Source organism: Nanorana parkeri, unplaced genomic scaffold (genome assembly GCF_000935625.1).
Source record: "Nanorana parkeri isolate BGI_ZX_2015 unplaced genomic scaffold, ASM93562v1 scaffold77, whole genome shotgun sequence".
Taxonomy (NCBI): domain Eukaryota; kingdom Metazoa; phylum Chordata; class Amphibia; order Anura; family Dicroglossidae; genus Nanorana; species Nanorana parkeri.
The window spans coordinates 1047548-1073962 of NW_017306345.1; the positions used below are offsets into that span (position 1 = coordinate 1047548).

The window sequence follows — 26415 nt, forward strand, 5'->3', positions numbered from 1 at the left end:
ATTGTATATATAATTCAGGCTTGTCTTAATGCAAACTAAGAACAAGCTAGCAAAAACTGCTTTAAATAGGGAAACTGTAAAAGTATAGGGACCTTCTGCATGTGGAAAGCCCATTTACTGTAACCCAGTGGGAGTGTTCAGAAGGGCTGGGTATTATACTTGTTATCAAATGTATTTTATACATTATTATACCAGAGAATTGTATACCCTGACTCAGTATTTTAATATTCAATACTTCAATATTATTAAATATGTTTTTGCAAGAATAACCCTTCTGTGTAGCAAGTTATTGACCATCTGTATGCTGCCATAGGCACCAGGAAACTGAAATATTTTATACTTGACTTCCGTAATTTTCCTTTCTTGGTGCCTATTCTTCCTGAAGGACTGAGTTAGGGAGACAATGTTTCAGTGCCCTAAATACGTCTAGTTTAAGAAAGCTTTCTGAGTTTTGTCCTGTAAATCCTGGGAGAACCCATTCCTGGTTGAAATGATATATTGTGGGCACCTTTGGGACAAACGACTTGGTCTGGGTAGAATTGTATATAAGGCCTCATCGAACAGAAGGCTTAAATCTCTGACACTCTGTGTGCTGATGTGATAGCTATCAAGAATGTCTTCTGAAGGATGTTTTTCAACAAGCATTGTCCTGTAGGGGTGAAAGGACCAGAAGACTGAACATCCAGTACTAAAGAAAGATCTGACGGGGAATATAGCATTTTCCAATTGTTTTAACAGAGTTTTTTCCCAACCATATCTATATGACTTGCCGAAATAATACAGAAATGCATAGCAATGCATTAGGTAAAACTGCAACTTAGCATACAAAAACTAATAAATGAAAGTGTACACAGTCATTAAGGGGTCATGTACCTGGCATCCAAGTCATATTATTACAAGTCTTTGAATAATTATGAATGCTGTTTATACTAATGGTATTAACACAAGAGCCAAGCTTCTCTTTGCCAAGGCTGTATAACAGTGTCGGTAGGTATAGGTACTTTACCATAAATACGAGTCTTTACCTAGTTGATCTGTCCCTAGTTTCTATAAAGTGACTTTTATACTGCTATTTCTGTGTTTTACTCCCTTTCCTTTACTTAGTTTTTCTGCTTCATGCGCTATTTTACCTTCCTTTTTTGCAGGTAAAGCTCAACTTAGAGCCATATAAGAGAGAATCACCCCATCTCTTACCACCTCTGCTGAATGAAGGAGTTAGCTGCCCGCCCACAAGAGCAGATGTAGAGACTGAAAAACAATGGCAGCTACAACAGCAGGCTGCTAATAAAGGTACTTTTGAAGGACATGCTGTGAGTAAATTCTGTTTATCTGGTTTGCATGTGGGACAGCAGGTGAGGAGTGGTGGGAAATATAGATAAGTCTTACAAAAGCACTTTAATTTAACCATGTGCATGGACTAGTGGATTAGTTACTTTACCAATAATTTTAATATTAATATCAATATTGTGACTATGAAGGTACCAGAATTGTATACCATGACATCCAATGATGTATCAAAATGTTTTTTAACAAATCATTGAAATGTATTTCTATATCATCAATTAAGAGACACAGGAATGTTAAAAAATCATATATAACTGGGTTATACTGCTGCCTTTAGGAGCTTGTGACACTGGCAAAAGAAAATAATTTAAGCCAGCCCACTATATAACTTAGCCTCCAGCCGTCATGCCTAGTGTTAGTGTCCTAGGAGGTTGGACACTTTCTCCTCAGCTCTGCTAAGGAAAACTCTACCCAAATTTTTACTATTTTTTGTCTCTTCTAACAAAATTCTCTGTTCTTCGTGAATGTTTTTTACACTTCAATCAAGACCTTCACTAAGCTGTTTCAACTGATCTCTACACTGCCTTGAAGGCTGTACCCAGACCCTGCCGGACCAAAGATTGCAGGGCCTGCCTGTAATGTGACCCTCAGGTACTGCACTCTGCTTGTAGCACTCCTCAGACATCTGATGTACTGGTTTGTTAGCAACAGAGTGCTTTACAGAACTAGGGCCATGTCAGAGCCTCTGGTGTGAACTAGCTTTAAGACTTTCTCTGTGAGTAGGCCCATAGACGGGGCGAAGATAATGAGATACTGTAATGTGAACTTCGGGCAATTTTCAGACCTGTGGGTTCTGTATCAGCCACAGAGCACTCTCCACTTCTTTTGCAGTCTCCCTCTGACAGAAATATCTGGGTAAGTAGTATCTGTGCTATTGGCTCTGCAAAGGCCACTTTCCATACCTGTGTGTACTGGTAAGTTAGTCACAGGGCGCTATTTTTACTTGAACCAGAGGTACCACCTCTGGCATACCCAAATCTATATTAAGAATTTGCTGGTCTGATGCAAGTGCAACTTAGATTGTTGAAGATGCAATCAAAGAATGACTTCTGCACTTGCCATATGAAAGCAGGTGTCTTTTTGGTCAATCTTTTGAAAGCGGAATGCCCAAGTTTCCATTTGCTGGCTCCATGAGCTCACTTTCACGCAGGAGATCTTTTGATGAGACAGAACTCCCTCAGTCATTGTTTTATATTACCTCCATCTCTCAAAGAGGTTCTGAGACTGCCACCTTCTCTAGTCGCAGAACTCATAGCTAGTTATCTTTGCTTGAAAAATATGCACCTCCACTGGTTAGTGTAGCTTTGCTTTTACATTTTATGGGTCTTTTAAAAATTGTTGTTTTCCTGTCAATTTGCAATCCTGGGCTCCTCTCTCCCATTTTTTATATTGTTAAAGCATCCTTTAACCTTGCCTACCTTTTAAACCTTCAAAACCCCTTAATCTTTTGCTGCTATGATAGTACTTCTTACCTCAGAGTTTTTAAAAATGGTTCTAGCTTCCCAGTTAGTCTGGGACCTTCTGTCTCTAGCTTCTGATTCTGCACGAACATTTTAGTGCTTCCATTTCTTCTTCAGTACGAAAGTAAGGATCCAGACTTTTCTATGAACCTTGTGAGAAAATCCATTCTGCTGGACCCATTTTATTGCATACCAAACCCTATTGAGGCTCAGGTCTTAAAGGACAGGACCCTGTCCAACTTCCACGATGTTGAAAGACAGGAATTCCTGGTCCCTTAAGATCTGCCATCACACATAGAAGGCATACTTTACTTGTTGCAAGAAAATAAACTTTCATCCAAGAAAATACTTTTTTTACAATCAAGCCTGGATAAACAATTGGCTCTAAGTGCTATCAATGGTCATTTGTCACTGAATCTTTTGTCCCTCAATTAATTTGAGGAAAAGGATTTTGTGGTACATAAATACTGTTTTGTTTTTTTTACTTAAAATCCATTATATAAGTTGATGCAATACATGGATTACATTCTGATATACATGCATCCAATATCCTCTTAAGACCTCAGAACTTGCTGCTTGGCTGTTTTACCATTTGAATGGCTTCTCAAACACACACAACCAACGACAAAGAATCCAGGGGCACCTCCTCAACAGGAGCAGGGGCACAAAATCCCCCTCACACTTTTGTTTAAATAAATTTTTGGCTGCCGTAGTATAAAGTTTTGGTACCTTTAAAGTCCAAATATTAGCATTACATTTCATCTGCTTGTTGGCCGAATTTTTGTTAGTGGAATATCAGACAGAAAGAAGCTGCTGAAGTCAAGGCTTGTATATATGAAGACATCCACTAGAAACTTGATGGTGTCTTAAGAAAGGAAGCTAAATATTTTCAAGATGTTGCGATGGTAAAAATGACAGGGCATATACATCCTCTGGATGTGAGAAGAGTGTTTTGCAATGTGGAGGAGGAAATATAAGTGATCTCTTTTTATATAATTAGCGTATTTTTATCTAGGTTAGATACCCAGATGGCTGAAATGCAGATGCGAGCACTTGTTAGGACAACGGGAGGCTGAAAAGGAGCAGGAAAATAGATCTGAATCTCATCTGCATATAGGCACTATTGGAAACTATATGAAGAGAATATAAATTGCAAAAAGTACTCAGCCAGGGAATGATCATTTGGGGTGCTCTGAAAGAGAACATGTAGTAGAGATCTAAGTACTTCTCAAGCAGAGCTTGAAGGATAAGGCAGCCAGATGAGAAAAATCATGAAAGGGCAGTATCCCAGGGACAAGAATGACAATTTTGCCATATGGTAAATATAGCCCTGAGCATTTGAAAGGATTGTGTGAAGCAGATATTATGGAGATGACAGGAGAGAATTGAATTTGTCATGGATATTGGACTGAAAAGGCAGAGAACACAGCTGGACATAGGGCGAGTTGTAATGTGGGTACATTAAGATGTTGTGTCATGTGTCTTTTGCCTAATTTTGTTGCTGTCATTTGTATTCTAAGTGGGCATTGTTCCTCCACGCACAAAGTCACCAAGTGATGAAGGATCAGTGACAAAACAACTGGTTGTAAGAAGAGGAGGAAACCACACATCAAATGGTCAGATCTCAAGGGTAAATCAAATACTATGCATTGCATATTTTATAGAGGTTCACCGAAATAGAAATGTAAAAACCGAAACGAAACCGAAATAGAAAAAGACCATACCATATCCTCAATTATCTACAAACACGCAGCCTCCTGTGACAGCGCTGTCTCCGCCCCCACACCGCTCTGCTGCATTGTGATAGGCGGCCGAGCGGTATGGGAGGAGAGACACTGGCCGCTCATGGCGCTCGGCCGGCTGTCACTTTCTCTCCTTCCCGCTGGGACACAGAGCAACGCCCAGCGGAGAGGAAAGAAATCACGGATGCACCGATTTATCGGCAGGAAAATGGCACTTTCGGCATTCAGCCAAAAGTGCCATTTTCGGCCGATATGTTTCGGTGGCCGATATATCGGTGCATCCCTAATATTCTATATTGCTTCAGGCTTTTCCCTACCCTTTCACTGGCATATGTATTTTTGTCAACATGTAATTATTATATTAAAATAGAATGGACATATACAGTACATTCCTAGTCCTGAATTAAAGGTTTGTGCCCCTGCATACATTTCTAATTTGAACAGTAAATTTGAATGATCACTGCACATTCTAACACTGGCGCACACACAAGAGCATATTTGCAGCAGATTAAAGGCAATGGAACATGACCCATTCTGTAGTAAATATCGTCCTTAGAATGACACCTTTTCAGTGTAGCTGGAATATGTGGATACTTGGGATTTTGAATTGTGCATTGAATTGCAGTATTCAGTTAAAAAAACTGTACATACAAGAAGCTACTTGGAAAGTGTTTGGAATATGTTAGGAGGTGTTAAGAACCTTATCAGTTAAATGTTTGCCCTGTTCTCAAGGCTGGTACATGCTTCATGGTCAAAAGAGCAAACCAGTACCCGGAGGAGTATGGCATTGTTAGTCATGCTCTCTCAGGGGTCTTTGATGTTCATCCTCTACGGAGAAAAAAGTTAGGGGGGAGAGTTTCTGGTCCTCGTGAAGTGAGCAGCCTAAAGAGAAAGTGCTCCTGTTACTGCCACCGTTGATGATATAAGACTGTCACCAGAATTGTTGGTGTTATAGAGATTAAACCTTCCAGAAAACAGCATTTATTTTGTTTCACGAACAGCAATTATGGGGACTTCAAATATTCCTTTTACACTCATTTCAGTTCAAATGTAATATGGAAAACCCAAAGGGACTAAGATTGATAAAGCCTAAAGAGACGCCAATGGTGCAGATTTGGTTGGGGTGTAGGTAGGAGCAGTGAGGCAAACAGAACTTGAGAAAGAAGTCGACCAGATCTGTTTGGTGAGAATACATAGTTTCCCTCCTAGGCCTGGTGGGAGAGATGGGTAGTTGTTTGCTATCTGCATTAGGAGAGGCACTGGTGGAAAAAAGTGATGTCCTGTCCATCATGGCATCTGGATTACTGGTAGAAGATGCCTTTGTACAACTAGTAGTAAGAAGAAGGCACTTTCTCTCTCTACCTACGGTATACAGTATTAGTTTGAGGGAATGGTCACAATATAGCATTACCATGCATTTAGCGCATGCTATTGCACAGCTCATCTAGCGTGCGGTACCATGCACTTAGTAAGTTGTACTGCCATCCATTGCTCAGGGCTATGGGGGGAGCATTGGGGTGCCACTCAAATGAATGGAACGGTACCGCACACTAAGTGCTCTGTGCGATAATCTGTGCAAAACGCACGGTAATAGGCGCCTAGCACAATGCTATAGTGTGAACAGGCTCTAAATTTTAAACATTAAAGATAATGTTGGCTGCTCTTTGTGGATTTCTGGGAAGTTAAAATTAAACACTTTCTACTTGCAATACTAGTTAAACAACTGATTGCCTACAGGGGGTAAGTACAGTCATTGGTTTAAAAGAAAAACTTCACGATTAAATCAACAGACCTCAGTAGCTGCCAAGATCTACACATTTCAGCCTCTGTCCTGCTTCTCATCCTGGGTATAGAAATGGAGAAGAGGAAAGGATGATCTGTGACCACTGCTAATGCTGAGACTCTGTAGAAGCCATGGATGCTAATTTCGTCTTTTTAAGTGCAGGTTATAACTCTCCCACCACCTGCTACACCTGCACCTGCTTATGCAGAGAGCTTCTGAGTAATTACTCTAGAAAAATAAAATAAAAATACTAATGATGAAGGTAACTTCAGTTTCAAAGTACAAAACAGCACTTGCCCAATGTTAAGTGGAGGAAAAGAGCCTTGCTTATAGATACAATATTGATTGAATAAAAAACAGGTGTGAACGACATAACAATACATATGAGAATGCAATTGCTGAGTGTCAGTGTTCCATTCCTCCTCCTTGCAGGTAGGGTGCAAATCCAGTGCTGTAAAATTGTTAAAAGAAAAACTTTGTCCTTAAGACATTTGCTCTGTGGCCAGTAGAGCGCAAACATGTAGGCAGTGAGATCCAGGGATGTCCAGCACATGCGTGTTGTGACTTGAGAGCTATTAGCAGTATTTGCATTAGGGAGTGGGTGAGCAATATTAGAAATCTGGCGCAGATACAAAGAAAACCCTGAGAGTTTACTTATCATATGTAAGTAGCATGTTTGCTTGCTTTTATTTTATTATATGGTTTAAATACTCTTAATCTGTGAATCTGCAGCCATATCTAACTTTCTGAAAAATGACACATTTCAAACATGGCTTCACTGGATAGGGGACATTTTCTAAACAATTGATTTCCAAAATGTCTTAAGCAATGTTATAGCAGAAATACCCACAAACTTAGGAAGTAGGTGGAATCCATGAGTTCCAGTACAAATGACACCATGTAGCACTGTGCAGTAAACTTTGCTAAACCCTGTCAATGTAAGGATTATTTTTTTTCTTTCTGTGCAGTGAAGTTTGCTAAACCCATTTAGTTGATATAAGTCACCGAGGCAGCTTTTTTTTTTTCAACAAAAGTGGCTTTAAACTTTAAGCTATGTAATGATTTGTATTATGGAGACCAGAAAGGTCATGCATGTTTTGTGTTATTTACAGGAACGTCCAAAAAGTGCTCTGTTCCCTGCTGAAGTTAAGTCCAAAATGAGTGTGGAAGAGCAAATAGATCGCATAAAACGGCACCAGAGTGGGTCTATGAAAGAAAAGAGGCGGAGCCTTCAGCTCCCTCCCGGTCAGCAAACAGATCCCAGCACTACCAAACCAGCAGGCACATACCGAGTGGTGAGCTGTGATAAATGTTATACTAAGAGTAGATGGAATAAATTAATATAGAGTCAAATTGAATTTCATACAACAATATGTGGATCTAAATGGATTTTATATCACAATAACAGGTAAGAAGGCATAGGAGCATTCATGAGGTAGACATCTCTGACCTTGAAGCAGCTATACGTTCACAAGAAACTCAAAAGATGTACGAGTCCCCACGAGAGGAGATTGCACGCCTGCGCAAGATGGATGTGGAGCCTCAGGCATTTAATGTAGACATCAACAGAGAGGTTAGTACTTAAATCAGAACTATATGCCGTAGTCTTTTTACGGGCTGATTTATGAAAATCTAGGCAAACCACAGAGCATGTAGGCACAATGGCAGCACAGTAGCTTAGTGGTTAGCACTTCTGCCTTGCAGCACTGCGGGTCCCCAGTTCAAATCTCAGTCAGAACACTCACTGCAGGGAGTTTGCATTGTGTGAGTTTCCTCTGAGCACTCTGGTTTCCTCCCACATGCCAAAGACATGCTGATTGGTTAATTGAACTCTGTCTAAATCAGCCCTAGTATTTGTCTGTGTACTTATGCATGTGAAATAGGGACCTTAGATTGTGAATGTGCTGTATATGGGTAAATTTAACAGCTCCCCTGGAGTTGGGCAAGTATCCTTTTCCTGAGAAGAGATCAACAATGGCAGCCACTATGTTTCTCGGTACAGGGCTTCCTTTATCTATTCTTCTGTACACTGCCAATCCTTACTTATCTTTTTCACATAAGTTTTTTGTCTTTAGAGAGAAGTATTATTACATTTCTTTCTCCTTTTTTTGGCTTTTCATTTTGTCTTTCCTGTTTTTAATGTATTACTTTATCAATGAAACTATTCCCATTTTCTTTCAGCTCTCCACTTCAGACAAGGTGCCCCTCCCTCAATATTATATTGTAGCATATATGTAGCACGCTCTGTATCATACTTTATCCACTTGTGGTATTTCAGAGTTACTGTGTCTCACACTGTACTTGCCGTTGCATGTACCCACTACTGTGGGCATTATGTGCATGTTTCACTCCCTGTATATCGGTATCTGACAGTATATGTGACCACTGGCTGGGGATTACTGAGCCATGTAGTTTTAAATAGGTTTTGTCTGGACAGGTAGCACATTAAACACTTCTCTGTAACCAGAGTCTGTTTAAAGTGTAGTTAAAGCCCAAACTTGTTTAGTCTTTAAATAGTGTTTGGAAGGGTTAGAAGCTCTGTAAAATGTTTATTGTTGTCTCTATCCGCATTATTTGCCCCACTAACCAATGTCTCTGATATAGAAAGTCATGAGAAATCCAACATTTTTGAGTTGTCACAGGAACAAGAGAAGAGGGTATATTTTCAATGGGGAAACCTGTTCTGGTGACAATTGTCTAAGATGGGATAACCTCTCACTTTGGAGAGATCGCATCTTACTTCCTTCTGTATCAATGAAATAGGAAATAAAGGGAAATATCCCTAACGGGACACAAAAACTCTGACAGGAGACTCTTAACCATTTCCTAATTTAGGCAAAACAACAAAGTTTTGTTTTTACATACTTTTTAAGCAATTTTGATGCATTTTATTTGTTACTTTATTAAGGAGCAGCGCAGTCAAAATATATATTTCATTTTTGGGTGGATGCAGTCATATCAAGTCACCTACTAATCATCATATCTTTCCAATGTCAGCACCTGAGTTTGCAACCGAGAGTATCAGCGTGATACCGGCTTAGAGAATTAACTTTACTCTCTCCAATAGATTCTTTATATGTGATGCATCAAAGAGAATATGGTAGTAGTAGAATGAAGTCTCCAAATTAATTAAAGCACATCAAGTTTTGGGTGAAGTAAAATTTAGGGTAAAGGGGTAGACCCTCTGTCACATTTTGTTGGTGTCTGTGAGGAGATTCACCCCTCTCTTTGTACTGATGACCACTGTCCCTATATTTCAGATTTCCTGCGGGGAAATCCAAAGTTTTAGAGTTGTCCCCAGAAAAAGAGGTAAGGGGAAACCTTCCTGTTCCCGGGGAATTCCCCTCACATTGGGAGATTTCCTCTAACGTCCTGTTGTGTCTGTGTACCATTAAGAAAATGATTCTTCTCTTCCTGTCCCAGACACTAAAAATTAACTGACAAGGGTTTTACTCCTTTCCTACTCCTGTAAAAATAACTTTATCATTATTGATAATAATATTATTATTAACCTTTGTCTCTTAGTTTGGCTTACTAGCAGGTATTTTATTTATAATTGGAAATATTTTGAGGACCTGTATTATACATGTTACACAGGTTGCATAGATTACACTGTATCTATCACACTCTGTTCCCTTTTCTGTGTCTTAGCTATCCACACCAAATAAGGTGCTAATTCCAGAGCGGTACTTTGACATGGAACCCGATGGCCCTCTAAGCCCAGAGGAACTGCAAGAGAAGCAGAGAAAGATGGAACGGATAAAAACACTTATCGCAAAATCAAGGTTAGCTATACAGTTACCATATATATATACACACACACAAATATACTTAAATATGCTATTACGATCAAGCATTATGCCATTTATGTTCAGGGGTACTCAAACTTTTGTGACCAGACAAACTTTTTTTTTGTAAGAATGACGTTTTAAATCATTTGCGTAATAAAACAATTTTGTTTTTAAAAATACCCTATTGTTATAATAAGCAAACAACTGGACAAACATGCAAACAACACCAACTGCTAGCTCTCAAAACACCTGAACAATGCCTGCATCCAATCAGATTATTCAGGTATTTTGACAGCCAGAAGGGCCGACTAGCAAGATACTGAAGCTTGGTCTAGCAGGAGATTCCTCCATCTAGTTTAGTGTAGATGGAGGAATCTGTTGCACTTTTTCCATCTGACCACAAAAAATCTGCAGATCATCTATAGGTGTGTAGCCAGCTTAATGGTCCTATTGTTTTCGCCCTTACTATTTTTATTTGACTTTTTATTTAAAGTGTGCCCTTGAACTAGAAGCAAAGCCAGATTTTTATTAAATATGGAATAAACAATGATGAATTCAAATTGTTTGATCTTTTCAAGTTATTTCAGGGTTAACTGTGGGTTGTTCTCTTTTTGCTCAGAAGAGCACCAACAAATTGTCCACATCTATTCTGATTTATGTTAAGTGCCGCCTTTTCCTTTTATTATCATTTGTTTAATATTGCGATACTCTGATAACTAATTAGGGTTTGATATGTTGCACAGTATTTCTAGTTCTGTCCATATTGAACTTGTGTCTCTTCAGACATATTTTTGGTTCTGTCAGTAAGGCTCTGATCCCGTCTCTGCGCACATTCTTTTTTTTGTTTGTTTTGTCAGTTAGGTACTCATTGTTTCTGCAGATATGTTTCTGGTTTTGTCATTATTGTACTGATTGTGTCTTTTTGGACATTTTTCTGGTTGTATCAGTACGGTACTGATTGCTTTCATGTGTCTGTTATCTGCTGCCATGACATAGTATGTGTGCGTAGGGGGGAGGCCAAAGCAGTCATGGGTAAAGCAAGATAGCTGGCCTACGGGAAAAAAAAGTGTAAATATGGCCCTGCAGGCAGCAGAAACAATTAGACATACAGTACTATGGCCATAAGCTATCCACTGTTCCCCTGTTCTCTTCACTTTCCTCCTGGTTCTCAAACCAGGCTCTCTGGCATAACATGCTGGTTGGACCAAGACAGTTGTCAATGAATTGACAAAGTGTAGAGGAGGGAATCACCATGATTGGAACTGCACTCATTTAGAAATGCTATCAATCTTAGGATTGTATGTTAAGGAGCTCTCCTTATAGAGAAGAGAGTGATCTATCACATACTTTGACCTGCTATATAATCAAAGTTCTTCCATAAACATGGGAATAGTATCCCTTCAACTACATCACTCTGAGTACAACTATACTGCAAGACACTGTGTATAAGTATATCCCCCCCGCCTTATTTATTTCACTTTTCTATCTTTAGCTAAGTGGAACACTGAGTATATAAGATACAGTGAACGTTCTGGTTGCTCGATACAATGTACCAGCACGGTTGTTACATTTTTCCAACAGGCATCAGATTGAAGTTGCATGTCATATATTTTGCTGCATTGTTTAATAAAAAAATATTAAACTTTTATTTTCCGCAAGTGACAAGCCTTGCCCGGTTACCTAGCAACCGATCGGTCACCTGATCCAGGTTCCTGGCACTCATTGACTGGCGGACGGCACAATGATCTTTGGTAATATGTATGCGCAGACAACACACTGCGCGTACACCGTGAGAGCCGGTCCCCTAGACATGAGTAGCCAGCAGGATGCAACTCGGATCCATGGATGACACGGATCGGAAAAAAGCAGGTAGATCTCGGGCAATGCAAGATCACCACTACGAACAAGGTATTTTACCAGTATGCATCTGTATCATGTGTTCAGCATATAGCTAATTGCACCTAGGCAGCATGGTGTGAATCACGTGGTTAGGACGTCAGAGGAGGAGGTATTAACTGCATTGTGATTGGTGGTTTGATTTTGTTTCACCTGTATTTATTGTTTGATTTTGTTGCTTGACCCACTCTCTGTTTGTCTGAGGACGGGACCACATGGTCTCGAAACGTCGCTAAGGAGATGTGTGTTATGTCAGTCAATAAACAGCATTGACTTTAATATCATGGAGTGCGAGTGACTACTTTAATCTATCTACATTTCACGGAGGCATCCGTTGTCACCACCGCACCCACCCAGTTGGATTTGGGTTTTTGTCCGGTCAGGAGTGCGATGGGACAGGATGATTAATTTATTAACCAAACACAGCCCAAAATATTGCAAAGTATTTAAACACTAAGTATAGGCAAATTTGTTAACAGGACCCTCACCAGCTATTGAATCAAGAAATCAACTTAAGCGTGTATTTATTTTGCTGTAAGAAGCTCTTCTCATTGGGCAGCGCGGTCAGGTGACCCCACTGACCATTGAGAGCTCACCATTTGCGAACTAAATTTAAAATACAGGGTGCCGGTAGCGCTTCTGTGTGTGGAGTAGGGGTAGTACACAGGCAGAGGATAAGGAGCATTTCGCCAAAAGTAAGTACAGTGGGGGGGTGGGACTCAGATTGGAGGGGGGTAACTTCATTTTCCTTAATTCGCCTGGGAAACTGGAATTACTCTTTAACCTTTTTATTTGGAAAGGGGTCTTCCACCAGAGCTGGTTTTAGCCAGTAGATTGTTTCAAAAATGGTCTGGATGTGTTTCCAAATGTATAAACATAAATGTCTAATAATATTTATAAGAAATAACACTGTAAAAATCTGATACAGGGAGTAGGGAGAATAATTGTTCCCTTTCTTAAACCAGGAAATAGGTGTGTAACCTTTAGTGTGACAGAGATGTGGAAATCACAAGAATAATTAAAGTATTTTCAAGTAAAACAGTAAACATACATTTATTTTAATTGTGTATTTAGTTTTCTCCTACTCTACTCTAATTAGAACTAAATTGTCATATCTTATGCTATATCACAGGTTTTCTTCTTTATCGTGTCCAATACAACATCAGACATGTTTGTTAATTTCTTAGTTTGCAGAATGTTATTCCCTTGAGTGACTCTGAACTGGAGATGCCACCAGATCCTGAATCTCAGCTTCAGGAGCAGGAGAAGCGTATAGAACTGTCCTGTGCATTGGCAACCGAAGCTTCACGACGTGGTCGTCTTCTTTCTGGTAATACGTAGTTCAGTATTGCACACATATCTGCTTGTTTCACAACTGTTAGCAGTCAAAGCCTTTAGGCCTCGTTCACACTGGGCAATCTGGCATTCCTGTGGCAGCAACCTACTGAATGCCAGGTGTCCCCGTTCAGATGTGGCCACTATACCCATTCAACTTAATGACCAGTCGACAGTGGCTGCATGCGCCTGGATGTGGCAGTCCACATGTAATGATATGATTACATGCCGTGTGTAATGGATAGTGGTTGCAGGACAGACGCGTCCAGCGACAGTGATCTATTCCAAACCGTATGTAATTGTATCATATACAATTACATGCGGACTGCCGCTTACAGATGCGGCCGCTGTCACCCAGTTTTTAACTTGAACAGGTACAGCAGCCTCATCTAAAAAGGACACCCTGGGATTCCTGCAGCAGGAATTTCAAAATGCGCTGTGTGAATTGGGCCTTAGTAACTGATTTGGGGAAAGCCTTTAAAAATAATCTGAACAGCTTTTTCCACCTGAACATTATTTGTAATATTCTATACTAATAAATATTTATGCACTGCGCTGTACCTAACTAATGAGCCTCAAAACATCCCGTGTATAATATAGTTTGTGCAATTAATTCAATCATGTGCATCACAAAATTAAACAAATAAAGAGTGCAGAAATTACAGTATATGAGGCATATATTGTAATCAACACAGAAAAAGTACAAATACTGTGATTAACTTTATGTAGTTTCCAATTATGTGATTTGCACAAAAGAAGAGCAGCGTGCAGTGATTAGTTTTTGGGGTCTGAGGGTGTGTGTACAGTGAGATGCTCATTGAAGAGCTGAAGCCTAAGCCTTGGATTAAATACAGAGGACTGCTATCCAAGGGCATTGTGATCTTGCATGACAATGCACATCCGCACACCTCTGCCTACACTGTCAACACTCTGCAAAAACTTTGTTTGGATGTGTTAAAGAATCCTCCCTATAGTCCTGAGCTTGCTCCATCGGACTGTCACCTGTTGGGTCCCCTGAAAGCAGCCCTACGAGGACGAAGATTCACCTCTGATGAAAAAGTGAAGACAGCGGTGCATTTGTTGCTCACAGCTCAGCCTAAATCATTTTTTAATGAGGGAATACGAAAGCTTGTTGACAGATGGACAAAAAGTGTATTGAAAATTAAAAAATTTATTTGACTTTTCTAAAAGTTGATTCAAATAAATTGTACAGCCAGAGTGCAGATCATTTTTGACTTACCCTGGTATTTAATTAACATACCTGAGCTTGGTTAAATAAGTTATTAAATATTCTGTGCTAGTTTGACAGAGTTTTGACATAGAATCGTAGAATTATTAGTAAATATTAAACAATCTTTCTTTTCTGCAGACTGCACAGTGTTTCCCATTCACATACATGCTATGCTGTGAGTTAAAGGGTAGTACCGAGTTAGCTATTAATTAAAGCAGGAGAATAAAAATGTAAGTGAAAACTTTAACTCACAATAACAATACTTGAGTGCCAAGTTTTCAAGATTAGTTTTCTTCTCGCATACTGTAATGAGAAGGCTATGATTTAAAGCAGAACCCCAGGGAAATGATTAACCCTTGCAATGGTGCTACCCCTGCATTGCAAGGATTAAGTGCTGATTTTGGTCTAGGGGGGACAATAACATATACTCACCCGAACTTCGAAGCTGGCCAACTGTGACAGCACTCCCTCCAGCCTGTCTCCTCCTTTGCTGGTGCAATGGAATTTTTCTCGGTGTCCTCACGTCCTATACGCAGTGTATAGAATGTGATGATTTAGGGGACTGTAGACCGCTGCAGAGGAGGGGAGGAAGGCTCCAGGGATTGCTGAAGCCAGATCAGGTGAGTATAACTTTGTTGTTTCCACACTAGACGAAAATGAGCAAGGTTACCTCCGCACTGCAAGGGTTAATAATAATATTCCCCGGAGTTTGGTGTTTTTGTGTGATAAATGGGACAGAAAACAAAGTTTTCTGAAAGCATGCCACTAAATATATTGTTAGTTGATCAAAGACACCACTATGTCTGTGGAGGCAGTGTTCTTCAACATATTGAGGATTCTAAATGCCAAGGATTCTTGGCATGGTAAAGTACTCAGTGTAAAAGGCTTGGACTGTATCATTTGGCCTTGCTCATCAAAGACCACCATCCCAATATTGCTTTTTGACCACATACAGTACATTTGTATGAATTTAGGCAGCACAATATCGGCATTGAATGCCTTTATAGCCAAGTATAAAATAAGTGAAAGTTAGTTAAACTTGTGTGAAAACATGAATAAATAAACCCTAGTGTGTTAAGATTATTTCTATAATTCATTAGAACTACTTGATTTATAACAAATAAATAAAACACTATACTTAAATGTAGTCTTTGTTCAAAAGTATATTTCAGCATGCTTCTTTAATCTTTGTAGATGAAAGTTCAGCTGGCACCATAGCCTTATGTTTTGTTTGTTTTTTATATCTGTATCGTTTGCTTTGTGTAACGGCCTGACCTAAGATGATTCAAAGTATCTTTCTTTAGCAAATTAGTTTTTCTTTTGTGACCAACACAAACTCATCAGCTCTCAAAATTATGAGAAGATAAGGGAGCCCTGTGGTATCAGCTGCTGTAACTTAAGCTCTGATTGACTCTTTACAATGGCTCACACACTTGAGTGTGTAGCAGCTACATGGCTCAGATTAATTCAATTTATATCAACTAGATTGTTGGCTCAAAAATGTCAATAATGATAAAACATATGATAAATTATTTCTACTCCACTGTAAGATTTCAAGTGGCAGAACAATACAAGCTAGAAAGTATGCACCAACACAGTATTTTAAGGATTTTATGGGTTGTGAATGATTATACCTATATATTTGGGCCTTAATATAAAAAATCACTATGCAGGTCATGTTAAATCCAGATAGGGCCCACGTTTTATTTTAGACATTTATTTTTTCTTAATCGTACATAACAGGACACAGGTTCCTTTTTACAACTCAACATTCTGGTAACTTTGGAAAGCAGCCTTACTCTCTGAATTGTCACATACTCCTGACCAGCAAGGTTCACAAGTCTGTGGTAAAATTAGAGAAATCCTTCTCCTGATGGTCTGGAAAATGTTACGGATGGATGCCAGTGCCACGTACCTGTCTGATCAGCCCCTGTTCGGGGGTTTGAACCTGGGTCTCTGGTGCAGTAGTGCACAGACCTAGCCATTCAGCCACTGGAAGGACTTGGTTTCTGCTGCAGGTTTTTTGTACTGAGCAACTGTTCTTATGGACACTTTGGCTCCAGCTTAGAAGATCTGCAATTATCTCAGGCTTTAAATACCGGACACTTCCTGTGCTCTGAGCCCGTTGATTTGGGTTAGTTTCCTGTGTGAGCTGCCTCTGTGTTGTATGCTGGATTTACACCGTGACTCTTGCCTGTTTCCTGACGGTTTTGTACCTTGCTGCCCGATCGTGTCAAGACCTCAGCCTGCCTCCCGACTCTCCTTGATCTCTCCTACTCTCCTGGATCTCGACTTTGTACCTCACTGCCAGACTCTTGCTGACCCTGCCTGCCTGACCACATCTTTGCCTTATCCTCAGCCTAAAACCACTTCGGACTCAGCCTACTGTCAGGCTGGGAAGGAGGCCTGGATACCGTCTCGGTACAGGGGCCTTAGTTGTCAGCTCCCAATCAATATTCTGGAGCTCACGACAATTCCATTGTCTTTCCTTTGCTGGACCTTTCGTTTGCAACATCCGTGGCTCATATCAATTATAAGAAGAATTGCCTACCAGGAAGTGGACCTCCAAGGCCCCAAGATTCAAAAACAGATTTGCCAGGACCAGGAAACCTTGGGCCTTCGCAGTGGATGTTCTAGTGACCTAATGGGCTTGGTTCAGCCTGATTTGCGCCTTTCCTCCACTTAGTTTTCTCCCTCGCCTGCTCCATGGAATCGAGATGGAGAGCAGTTATGCAATCCTCATCCCACTCAACTGGCTCAGGAGAATGTTGCAGACATAATCAAGCTCCTGGCAGACTCTTAGTGACCCCTCCTGAACTGTCCAGATTTTCTGTTACTGGCGTTTTATTTGCATGGCTGTTGAAGCCCAGGTCTTGAGGGACAGGGGCTTTTTGGACTCTGACAACCCCACACTCCTAAAGGTTATTAAATCAACTTGTCACAAAGTCTGCCATCGCTCTTGGAAAGCCTACTTCTCCTGGTGCAAAGCCAGAGGCTTCCATCCAAGAAAGTTTTCAGAGGGATGAATTATCTTTTCTCCAATTTAGCCTAGACCAACAGTTGGCCTTGAGTACCCCTTAAAGTGTTAGCCTCTTTTTTTAAAGACCACTTGCTTCTCACTCTTACTTGACAAGGGCATTCATACAGGGTGTCTCTTCTCCTTTGATTCCACGGGATCTCAACCCAGTTCTGTCTGCTTTCAGAAACCTCTCTTTGAACCTATCAGGGATATTTATTTGTCTTCCCTGACTCACCAGGTTGCATTGCTCATTGCTATTAACTTTGGTGAAGGGAGCACTTCTGTGTGTTACAAAGGGATAGGACCCTAAGCCTCCTTTCTTCCCTGGGTGGCCTCCTCCTTCCACCTTCCATTCGTAGTAAAAGAGTCCGGGTGCTTAACTGCCCCACCTGCAGTCCAGACCTTTCACCAATTGAAACATTTGGCGCACCGTGAAACAAAAAATATAACAAAGAAGACCAATGAATGTTGAGCAGTTAGAATCCTATATCAGACATGAATGAGACAACATTCCTCTTCCAAAACTCTAGTCCAACCAACTCTGCAGATAGCCACTCTTCAGCATGAAGCGGCGTTCCGCACTTTCCAAAGTGGGGAGCATTTGTTGGCTTTTGTGGACACTGTTCAGCAAGCATCTCAGATGCCTGGGTAAAAGACATAGTCTCCAGGGGCTACAAGCTAGCTTTCAGCTCTCTGCCCCCTCCCCGATTTATGTTGTCCAACTTGTCTGTGTGTCTCCTCACAGAAATGCAGAGCTTCATACTGGTCATGTAGATCTTTTGATCCAAGGAGTTATGATCATTGTTCCTTTAGAAAGATTTCAGGGTATTTTCTATTCCAACCTTTTCACTGTTCCAAAACCCATCTTGGATCTGAAGGCTTAAATGTCTTCCAAAAGCATGGAATCTACCAGGTTTATCATAGCCTCCCCCTATCAGTGAGACTTTCTAGCCTCTGTGGACATCAAGGATGCACATCACCGCTACCGCAACCACCGCAACCAGTGGTTGGTCAGCGCCCTTCAGTTTGTGGCTCTAACTTTTGCTTTGTGTTCCACACCCCGAGCGTTCACGATATTGGCAACTATGCTCCCAGGGTATTCCCATTGTGAGATACCTGGATAATCTCATGTTGAGGGAACAGTTGTCACAAATTGTGATGAACAATGTAATACGGACAGTCCAGATCTTTAAAAGGTTAGTTTGTACCCTCAACCTTCCGAAATTAGTGCTGGTACTGACACATCACTTGGAGTATCTGTAAGTTCTCACAGACACAGCTAAAGCCAGAATTTTTCTTCCCCAAGAAAAACTTCTGATTCTCTGCTACCAGACAGTCCAGGAGCCATCCAACTCTGTGATTCTGCCTGAGATTTCTGGGTTTGATGGCAGCCTCCTTCAAGGCAGTTCCATTTGCATGATCCCACTTCAATTCCCTACAACACAACATTCTTTCATTGTGGGAGAAATCAGGTCAGTCTCTACATAAACCTGACACCCTAGCCCAGCTCTGGAGTTAGGGATATCCTTCCTCCTGTATTGGAAGGATTGGGGACTTGGTCTCCAGAGTAATCTTGCAACCTAATTAACATTCTGGAACTCTGAGCGATTTGGTTGTCACTGCAACACTGGATACCCCAACTCAAGCATTCTAGCTTGTCCAGCCTACGTCATTCACATTCCAGGCGTATACAACTGGCAGACAGACTACCTCAATCTGCAGCACCTTGACCTGAGGTAATAGTCTTAACAACCGGAGGTGTTTTAGGACTTGTGCAGAAGATGGGGGGAGGCCAGATGGTCTTCCCCAATTTAACAACAAACTGTTAGCAAGCGTATATACAGCGCTAAAAATGTGTTATTTTTTATTTAATTATTATTTTTTCTTTGGGGAAATATTATGGGTCTGAACCCCTGTTTTAGGTTGTGGAGACTTCATTTTGTGTATTACCGAAGATCTATACAGGTCATGTGACCAGATTCTCTTCCTCCCGATACATTTTTTTTTGTTCATTGAAATTAATGGGATATTGTTTGCTTTAGAGTGACAAAAGTCATTTGACTGGCTTTCCTTGTCCCTGGATTTTTTTCAATAATTGAAATTAATGGGATACTTTTGCTTCAGAGTTCTAAAGCACATTTGCAAAAGTTACCATTTTGCTTTATAGCTGTGCCCCTTTTTTAGCAGTGGTATGGCCATGGTATGTCAATGCACACAATGCAGAAATCTATTTATATAATATGTATACAGGTGAAACTTGAATAATTTGAATATCGTGCAAATATCGTTCATTTATTTCACTAATGCAACTTAAAAGGTGAAACTAATATATGAGATAGACTCATTACATGCAAAGAAAAATATTTCAAGCCGTAATTTGTCATAATTGTGATGATTATGGCTTACAGCTCATGAAAACCCCACATCCACAATCTCAGAAAATGAGAATATTGTGAAAAGGTGCAATATTCTAGGCTCAAAGTGTCCCACTCTAATCAGCTAATTAAGCCATAACACTTGCAAAGGGTTCCTGAGCCTTTAAATGGTCTCTCAGTCTGGTTCAATAGGAATCACAATCATGGGAAAGACTGCTGACCTGACAGTTGTGCAGAAAACCATCATTGACACCCTCCATAAGGAGGGAAAGCCTCAAAAGGTCATTGCAAAAGAAGTTGGATGTTCCCAAAGTGCTGTATCAAAGCACATTAATAGAAAGTTATGTGGAAGGGAAAAGTGTGTAATGAGTCTATCTCATATATTAGTTTCACCTTTTAAGTTGCATTAGTGAAATAAATGAACTTTTGCACGATATTCTAATCGATTTTCACCTGTATGTACACAGATGTATATTTAAATACATATATCAAAGCAGCACTTATTCTTAAGCTGGCCATATACCTATAGATTTTCTGTAGATTTTCTATGGTCAGATGGAAAAAATGCAACAGATTCCTCCATCTACACTACACTGTGTGGATTGAGGAATCTCCCTCTGGGCCAAGCTTCAGTATCTTCCTAGTCAGTCCCACTGGCTGTTAAAATACCTGAACAATCTGATTGGATGCAGGTATTGTTCAGGTGTTGTTTCCCCTTTTGCAGTCAAATTTGAGAAAACCTCTGTGTTTATGTGTATCTATTCACACAGCATACCGAAAAATATTTTTTATTAAAATGTGTCTTACCTTTTAGATGTTTTGTTGCAGCAGGCAACATGGCTGATTCCAGGTTTTTCTCAGCACCTTCACAGTGATATGTCCTTATAGAATGATTTAGGACTGAAATTTGAGAAATGCATTTTTCACATTAACATACAATGGAGAAGCCCCTCATCCCTCACAGCCCCTCCTAACATTGCAAGTGTATGAAAGTAAAAGTATTTTTAGCTTATGCTATGTGAATGGGAACATGTAACAAATATAAAATAGGTGTTATCCCAGTTCGGAAATAAACAGCACCATTGGATTGATTAACTCATTGACTTGTTCTATCTTTCTGAGACTCCAGTGAAAACATTTTCCTACAGTAGCTGTTGTCTGTGCAGTAACAAAGGTTTACATCTCTAAAAAGTAATTTGATCTTTACTACATTATGGAGATTCTATCAACAGGGAATAACACCATCATTGGGATGTGAACTGGTTTTGGCAGTTAAGCAGAACTAAGAATTTTGGTGAGAGGAGAGCAATTCCATAAGAGTCATAAGACCGGGCTCTCTTCAAATCACAGAGTGTTCTCTGCAGCATAATGCAAAGGACACTCCGTAGCATACTGCCTGTTCCACACCGCAGCCTGCAATGTATAAATTAAGTGTAAAATGAAGATGCAGTGTGAGGTAAACACTGTGGTGTCCAACAGCGGTCCCCTAAGTTTTGATTTTATTGATTTTGATCGGTTTTCTTCCTGTGAGAGTGTCTTAACATGATGTTATATTGTTATATCCAGAAATAATAATATTAAACCAAGTTTTTATTAGAACTAGGCATTCAAATTGTTTTTTTTCTTTAATGTAATAGACATTATTTAGCCTAAAGGCTTTTCCCTAGCCATTTTCAGTGACCAGTTAATAAAAAAAAAAAATTAAATTGTGTTCAGAAATTGTGTATGCTGACAAGTATTTGTGAGTGCATCATATGTGTTTAACTAAAACTTTTCCTTTCTGAAATGTTGGCATCTTATTCTAGGAAGGGGGCGGGAGGGTTCTATGTTTGCATTGTGTAAGATGCAAATTTCCATTGCTCTCTTTTGCCAACATAAGCATGAAACACCTTTTACGCTTTCTGTATAATCTCATTCTCACGTTTTTGTTTCCAGCTCTGTGCGCCACCCCAAGTCCCCCTACGTCTCCCACGTCCCCAGCTCCACAGACCCTCCCCTCTTCTTCTGAACACTCAGCCCCAGGGGGAGGCAGCAACAGCAGTGACAGCGCTGGGGAATACGGGGCGAACATCATGTGTGTCTGAGTCAAAGTGTAAGATATTGGTTCCCCTTAGATATAAACTGACATAACAGTAAATAATTTAAGTGGAAAAGAAAGAGAAGAAATATTATATGTAAATAAGACAAATGTATTTGTATAAATGATCTTTTCCATTAGCGATATACCCTGCTTGAATCTTATATAGATAAAGTAAATATATTTTGTTGATTTTCAGTCAATTTCTTGTGAATAACATTCAGCTTAAAGGATAATTGCACATTCAAACAAATCACTTTGTTTTCAGTGATAAACACTTTAGTTTTACAAACCTCCTCAAGCTAAACTACCCACTCTCTGCAGATGCAAACTTATCGTGATCCAGCAGCCTCTAGCATTTATTTACATTTTTTTCCCACAAATCTTCTGTGCGCTGGTCACACCTGTCCCTATAGACATCTCAAGTATCTCTGTCTTTGAAACATAGTACCATGAAAGTCTATGAGGAAGTATGTAAACAAATGCCTAAAGCTGCGGCACGTTCAAAGCAATTATGTGTCTGGGGAGAGAAGGTAGTTTAGATGCATTTGAACATGGACCTGTCATTTATGGAAATGTATCATGAATATGTTTTACTGAAAGTGTATTTCCACCTTTGCAGTCATATGATTGTTTATAAACAATCATGTAAGTCTTTAATTACCTGTGTTAACCCCTTCCCTACCAATGACGGTATTATACCGTCATGATCGTTCAGTTAATTAATGACTGGTGGAGGGATCATCCTGTCATGCGGTACTGTGAGCTCTGGTCCGTGGAGGGACCAGTGCTCACTGAGTTACTGCTGTTGTTGGGTCCCTGGGGGGGTGAAACAGACCCTCAACACAGTAGTGGACACAGTAGTATGGTCAGAGCAATTAAAAAAACTGGCGGTGATCAGAGCTGTGACAGCCACAGAGATGGCAGCAGCTCACTGTGTTGTGCAACTGCGAGCCGGCTATGTGTTATAAACTGATACAAATTATCTCTGAGGAGAATACTGTATTCTCCTCAGAAATACTAAGTATGAAAGCCCTTGTAAATAAAAAAATAACCTCTTCGTGCCCCCTAGTTTACAAAAATATACAATTTAAAAATAAAAAAAACTTTAACATTTTTAAAAATGTGAAAAGGAAAAAATCAAAGATTATAAGAAAATATAGTGATGAGAATACTATGAAAGATAGGAAACGAAACATACCACATTCTAAAATTGTTGCAAACTAAAATTGTATTTCACTCCTTTTATTTTGTGACCTGTAACTCCCAAAATAACTCTATGGGGTTGATTTACTAACCTTATAAACACACAACGAACATGTATACACCTCTGTAGTGTGTTCCCTCCCAGCATGATCCATGGGTGGAATCTAAACACCTTTGTAATGTGTACACACCCAGCAGGTGTGTTGTGCAAAGCCCTGCATGAATTTGCAAGGTGATGTTGTGTAAATTATCTCTATGTTGTGTTGCTTGCGTTGATGAATGCAGGAATGTAAATGCATGAGCTAACCATTTTTGTCTAAACTGTGAAGCAGCATTATATATGCATCATGTGCATGATTTTTCCATATATGGCATTAGTGGAAATATGCTTTTAGAGACTTTTTGGTTGATAAATACGTTTTGCTGTGTAAAAATCACACGCACCTAGTGCGTGCGTGTGTTTAGGTTAGTAAATCACCCCCTATAGCTCTATAGGTTGAACTCGATGGAATTGTGTCTTTTTTTCAACCTGGCTAACTATGTTACATAGCAAAAATTAAAAAATAGTTCCAGTCCCCGGGAACGAAAACATTTTCTGAAGTTGTCACTAAGGGGTTAAAGTTGTGTTTGCACATAGGGTTCGAATACATTTCTACTTGGTGAACGTTATGCACAACAGTCAGATAAATGATTTTCAAATGGGAGTGAACATTACTCTGCCTAAACAGAACAAGGGCACAGAACAGCGTTGGAAGGAGAATTCTTACAGAAATGGCACAAACTGATTATCTGCTGAAAGTATTATATTACAAAGTTTTTAGACTAGCTAACAGTCAATCATGCTGCTTATTACAAAGCATGCATTGTTCTACATAAAGCTTAGCCAGTCTCAAGGCAAAGAACAGCCATAGAAAATAATGGCAATGTGCATTTTGTATTAGTTTTGCATGGTTACACTTCCTAACACTAAAGTCATCCATGTAAACCTCTACCCCAGGGGTAGCCAAACTTCAGCCCTCCAGCTGTTGTACAACTATGAGACTTGGGGCATTGCAAGACTCAGACAGGACTTCCAGAAGCCGATACATGATGGGATTTTTGGTTTCACTTCAGCTGGAGGGCTGAAGTCTGGGTACCACTCCTCTACACAATTCATGCACAGACCAAACGGATTCTGAATGGTAATCCAATCAACTTATTTCACTTGACTGAAGATTACCTTGAAAAACCTTTTCCTAGGATCCCTGACGCCCCCCATTATAAATATATGCATCTTACAAACCTCAGACGCAGAATTATTATTTGCCGAGTCTGCAGTGTTTGCTGCAATTTTCTCCACTGCTTACTCATGTATGTGCTGATGGCATACACAGGATAGTGAGGAAGAGGAGCACAGAGGTGGATGTCCACATTGCCATGACTGTCGGCAACCAGCACTCAACTCATAGTCAGTCTGCATCTGGAGTTTGTAAGACATTATATATTTATGATTAGGAGAGTCTTGGCTGGTTGGGTGGCTTAGACAAGCTTTTTCTTTTCTTTTTAAAGTAAGCATTTAAGTGAAATGAGATGCTGCACTGTGAAATTATATATTTATGTTTGTTAATTTACATGTTATGGCTGGAAGAATTCTTCTTACTTTTTTCCTGTATCTGTTCATACAGCACAGGCACAGCTGCAAAGTTGCACAGACCTTAGTTGAGCTAAAGCAGGTCCACCTGTTGTGTCAGCTGCTGGCGTGAGGCTCCGTTTTCCAGCACAGGTCCACACCACACCTGGACTTCACAGAATGTTCTGGAATCGCTCAAGTATGACGTACTGCAACATCAGAGGACAAAAAGGATCCGATATTTCCTCCAAAATGTTAAGGAATTATATAGATTCTTTATGCAAGCACAACAGAGACTGCATTTGAGCATTCATCCAACAATATGAAAATTCAGAGGCAAGGTCCTTGCGTTGTATCCTAATTACTAACAGCTGAGTTGTTGCTGACCTCTACAACTAGAGTTGCCACCTGTCCCGGATTCACCTGGCCAGTCCGGGTTTTGAGTCCTGTATCTGCTGTGTCTGGCTTCAGCTTTGCCTGAAACCCGGAAACAGCTCATACAGGACTCAAAACCCGGACTGGCCAGGTGAATCTGGGACAGGTGGCAGCCCTATCTACAACCCCATACTATTTTAAAATATTTTCCTGGTCTGTATGGCAGTTTAAAAACTTTCTGCAGAATCCCTAATTTCAGGCATAAAGCCCAGCTGAACTTTCAATTGAAATCATTCCAGATGCATCAGAACAGAAGGTGTGCAAAGCTTTATGGCTTGTTTTCTTTAGAAAGCTGCTATATCTTGATTAGAAACACCTGCTCCCTGCCAGCATACTGCAGAGAAGCACCCTTGCTCTCTGTGTAGAAGCAGCAGTCTCTGTGCAGAGATCCATCCCCTGCTAAGTTTTAGCTACAGCTGTCCAGTCAGGAAGAAGCATGAGCTTTACTAATTTCAGAGCTATAGGTCTGACTCGGCATGGGTGTGTCGGACCTCTGCAAAGAGATTACTGCTGCACACAGAGAACAAGGGTTCCCCTCTACAGCATACTGGCAGAGGACAGGCTTTCCATCTTAACCACTTGCTGACCAGGTGTTCACACCCCCTTCTGGGCCAGGCCATTTTTAAGTATTTAACGCTGCAGTACTTTGACTGACATTTATTCCGTCATGCAACGCTGTACTGAAATGAATTTTATACCATTTTTTTGGGGACAGATAGAGCTTTCTTTTGGTGGTATTTGATCACCACTGAGGGTTTTATTTTTTACTATATTAAGGAAAAATTACTGAAAATGTTTTTACATTACAAGTGTTTTTACATTATGTTATAATACAATTATTCTTACCCATTTACCCACTTCAACTTTATTGTTATCACATAGGGGGCTAAGAAGCCCTCTATGTGATAGCAAAGATATGTGATAGGTCCTCTTTATGGAGACATCAGGGGTCTCCAAGATGTCACCTAGGGACCCCCAAAGAAGCTGATGAAGCAGAGATCTGCTTCATCATCTTCTGAAGCTGGTGAGTGACACAAGAATGCGGAAGCGATGTAACATACATCACTTCTGCATTCTGACACCGGAGAGGGGACCGGAGGGAGATTGTGTAC

At 40.2% G+C, this 26415-nt stretch overlaps 1 protein-coding gene across 5 annotated transcripts in view; it reads left to right on the forward strand.

Moving 5' to 3' along the window:
* The window catches only part of PLEKHA6 (pleckstrin homology domain containing A6), a 116493-nt gene extending 91377 nt beyond the window's left edge, over positions 1 to 25116 (forward strand). For 4 of the 5 annotated variants that reach the window (XM_018576821.1, XM_018576824.1, XM_018576825.1 and 1 more), the window contains 9 exons: positions 1146 to 1290; positions 4325 to 4434; positions 7442 to 7624; positions 7738 to 7902; positions 8511 to 8528; positions 9981 to 10114; positions 13204 to 13346; positions 21912 to 22068; positions 24924 to 25116. In XM_018576821.1, coding sequence (XP_018432323.1) covers positions 1146 to 1290; positions 4325 to 4434; positions 7442 to 7624; positions 7738 to 7902; positions 8511 to 8528; positions 9981 to 10114; positions 13204 to 13346; positions 21912 to 22060 — 1047 coding nt within the window. In that variant the 3' untranslated portion in view covers positions 22061 to 22068; positions 24924 to 25116. The remainder of the gene's footprint in view (positions 1 to 1145; positions 1291 to 4324; positions 4435 to 7441; positions 7625 to 7737; positions 7903 to 8510; positions 8529 to 9980; positions 10115 to 13203; positions 13347 to 21911; positions 22069 to 24923) is intronic. The other variant, XM_018576822.1, reaches the window with a different exon arrangement.
* Positions 25117 to 26415: the final 1299 nt, after the last annotated feature.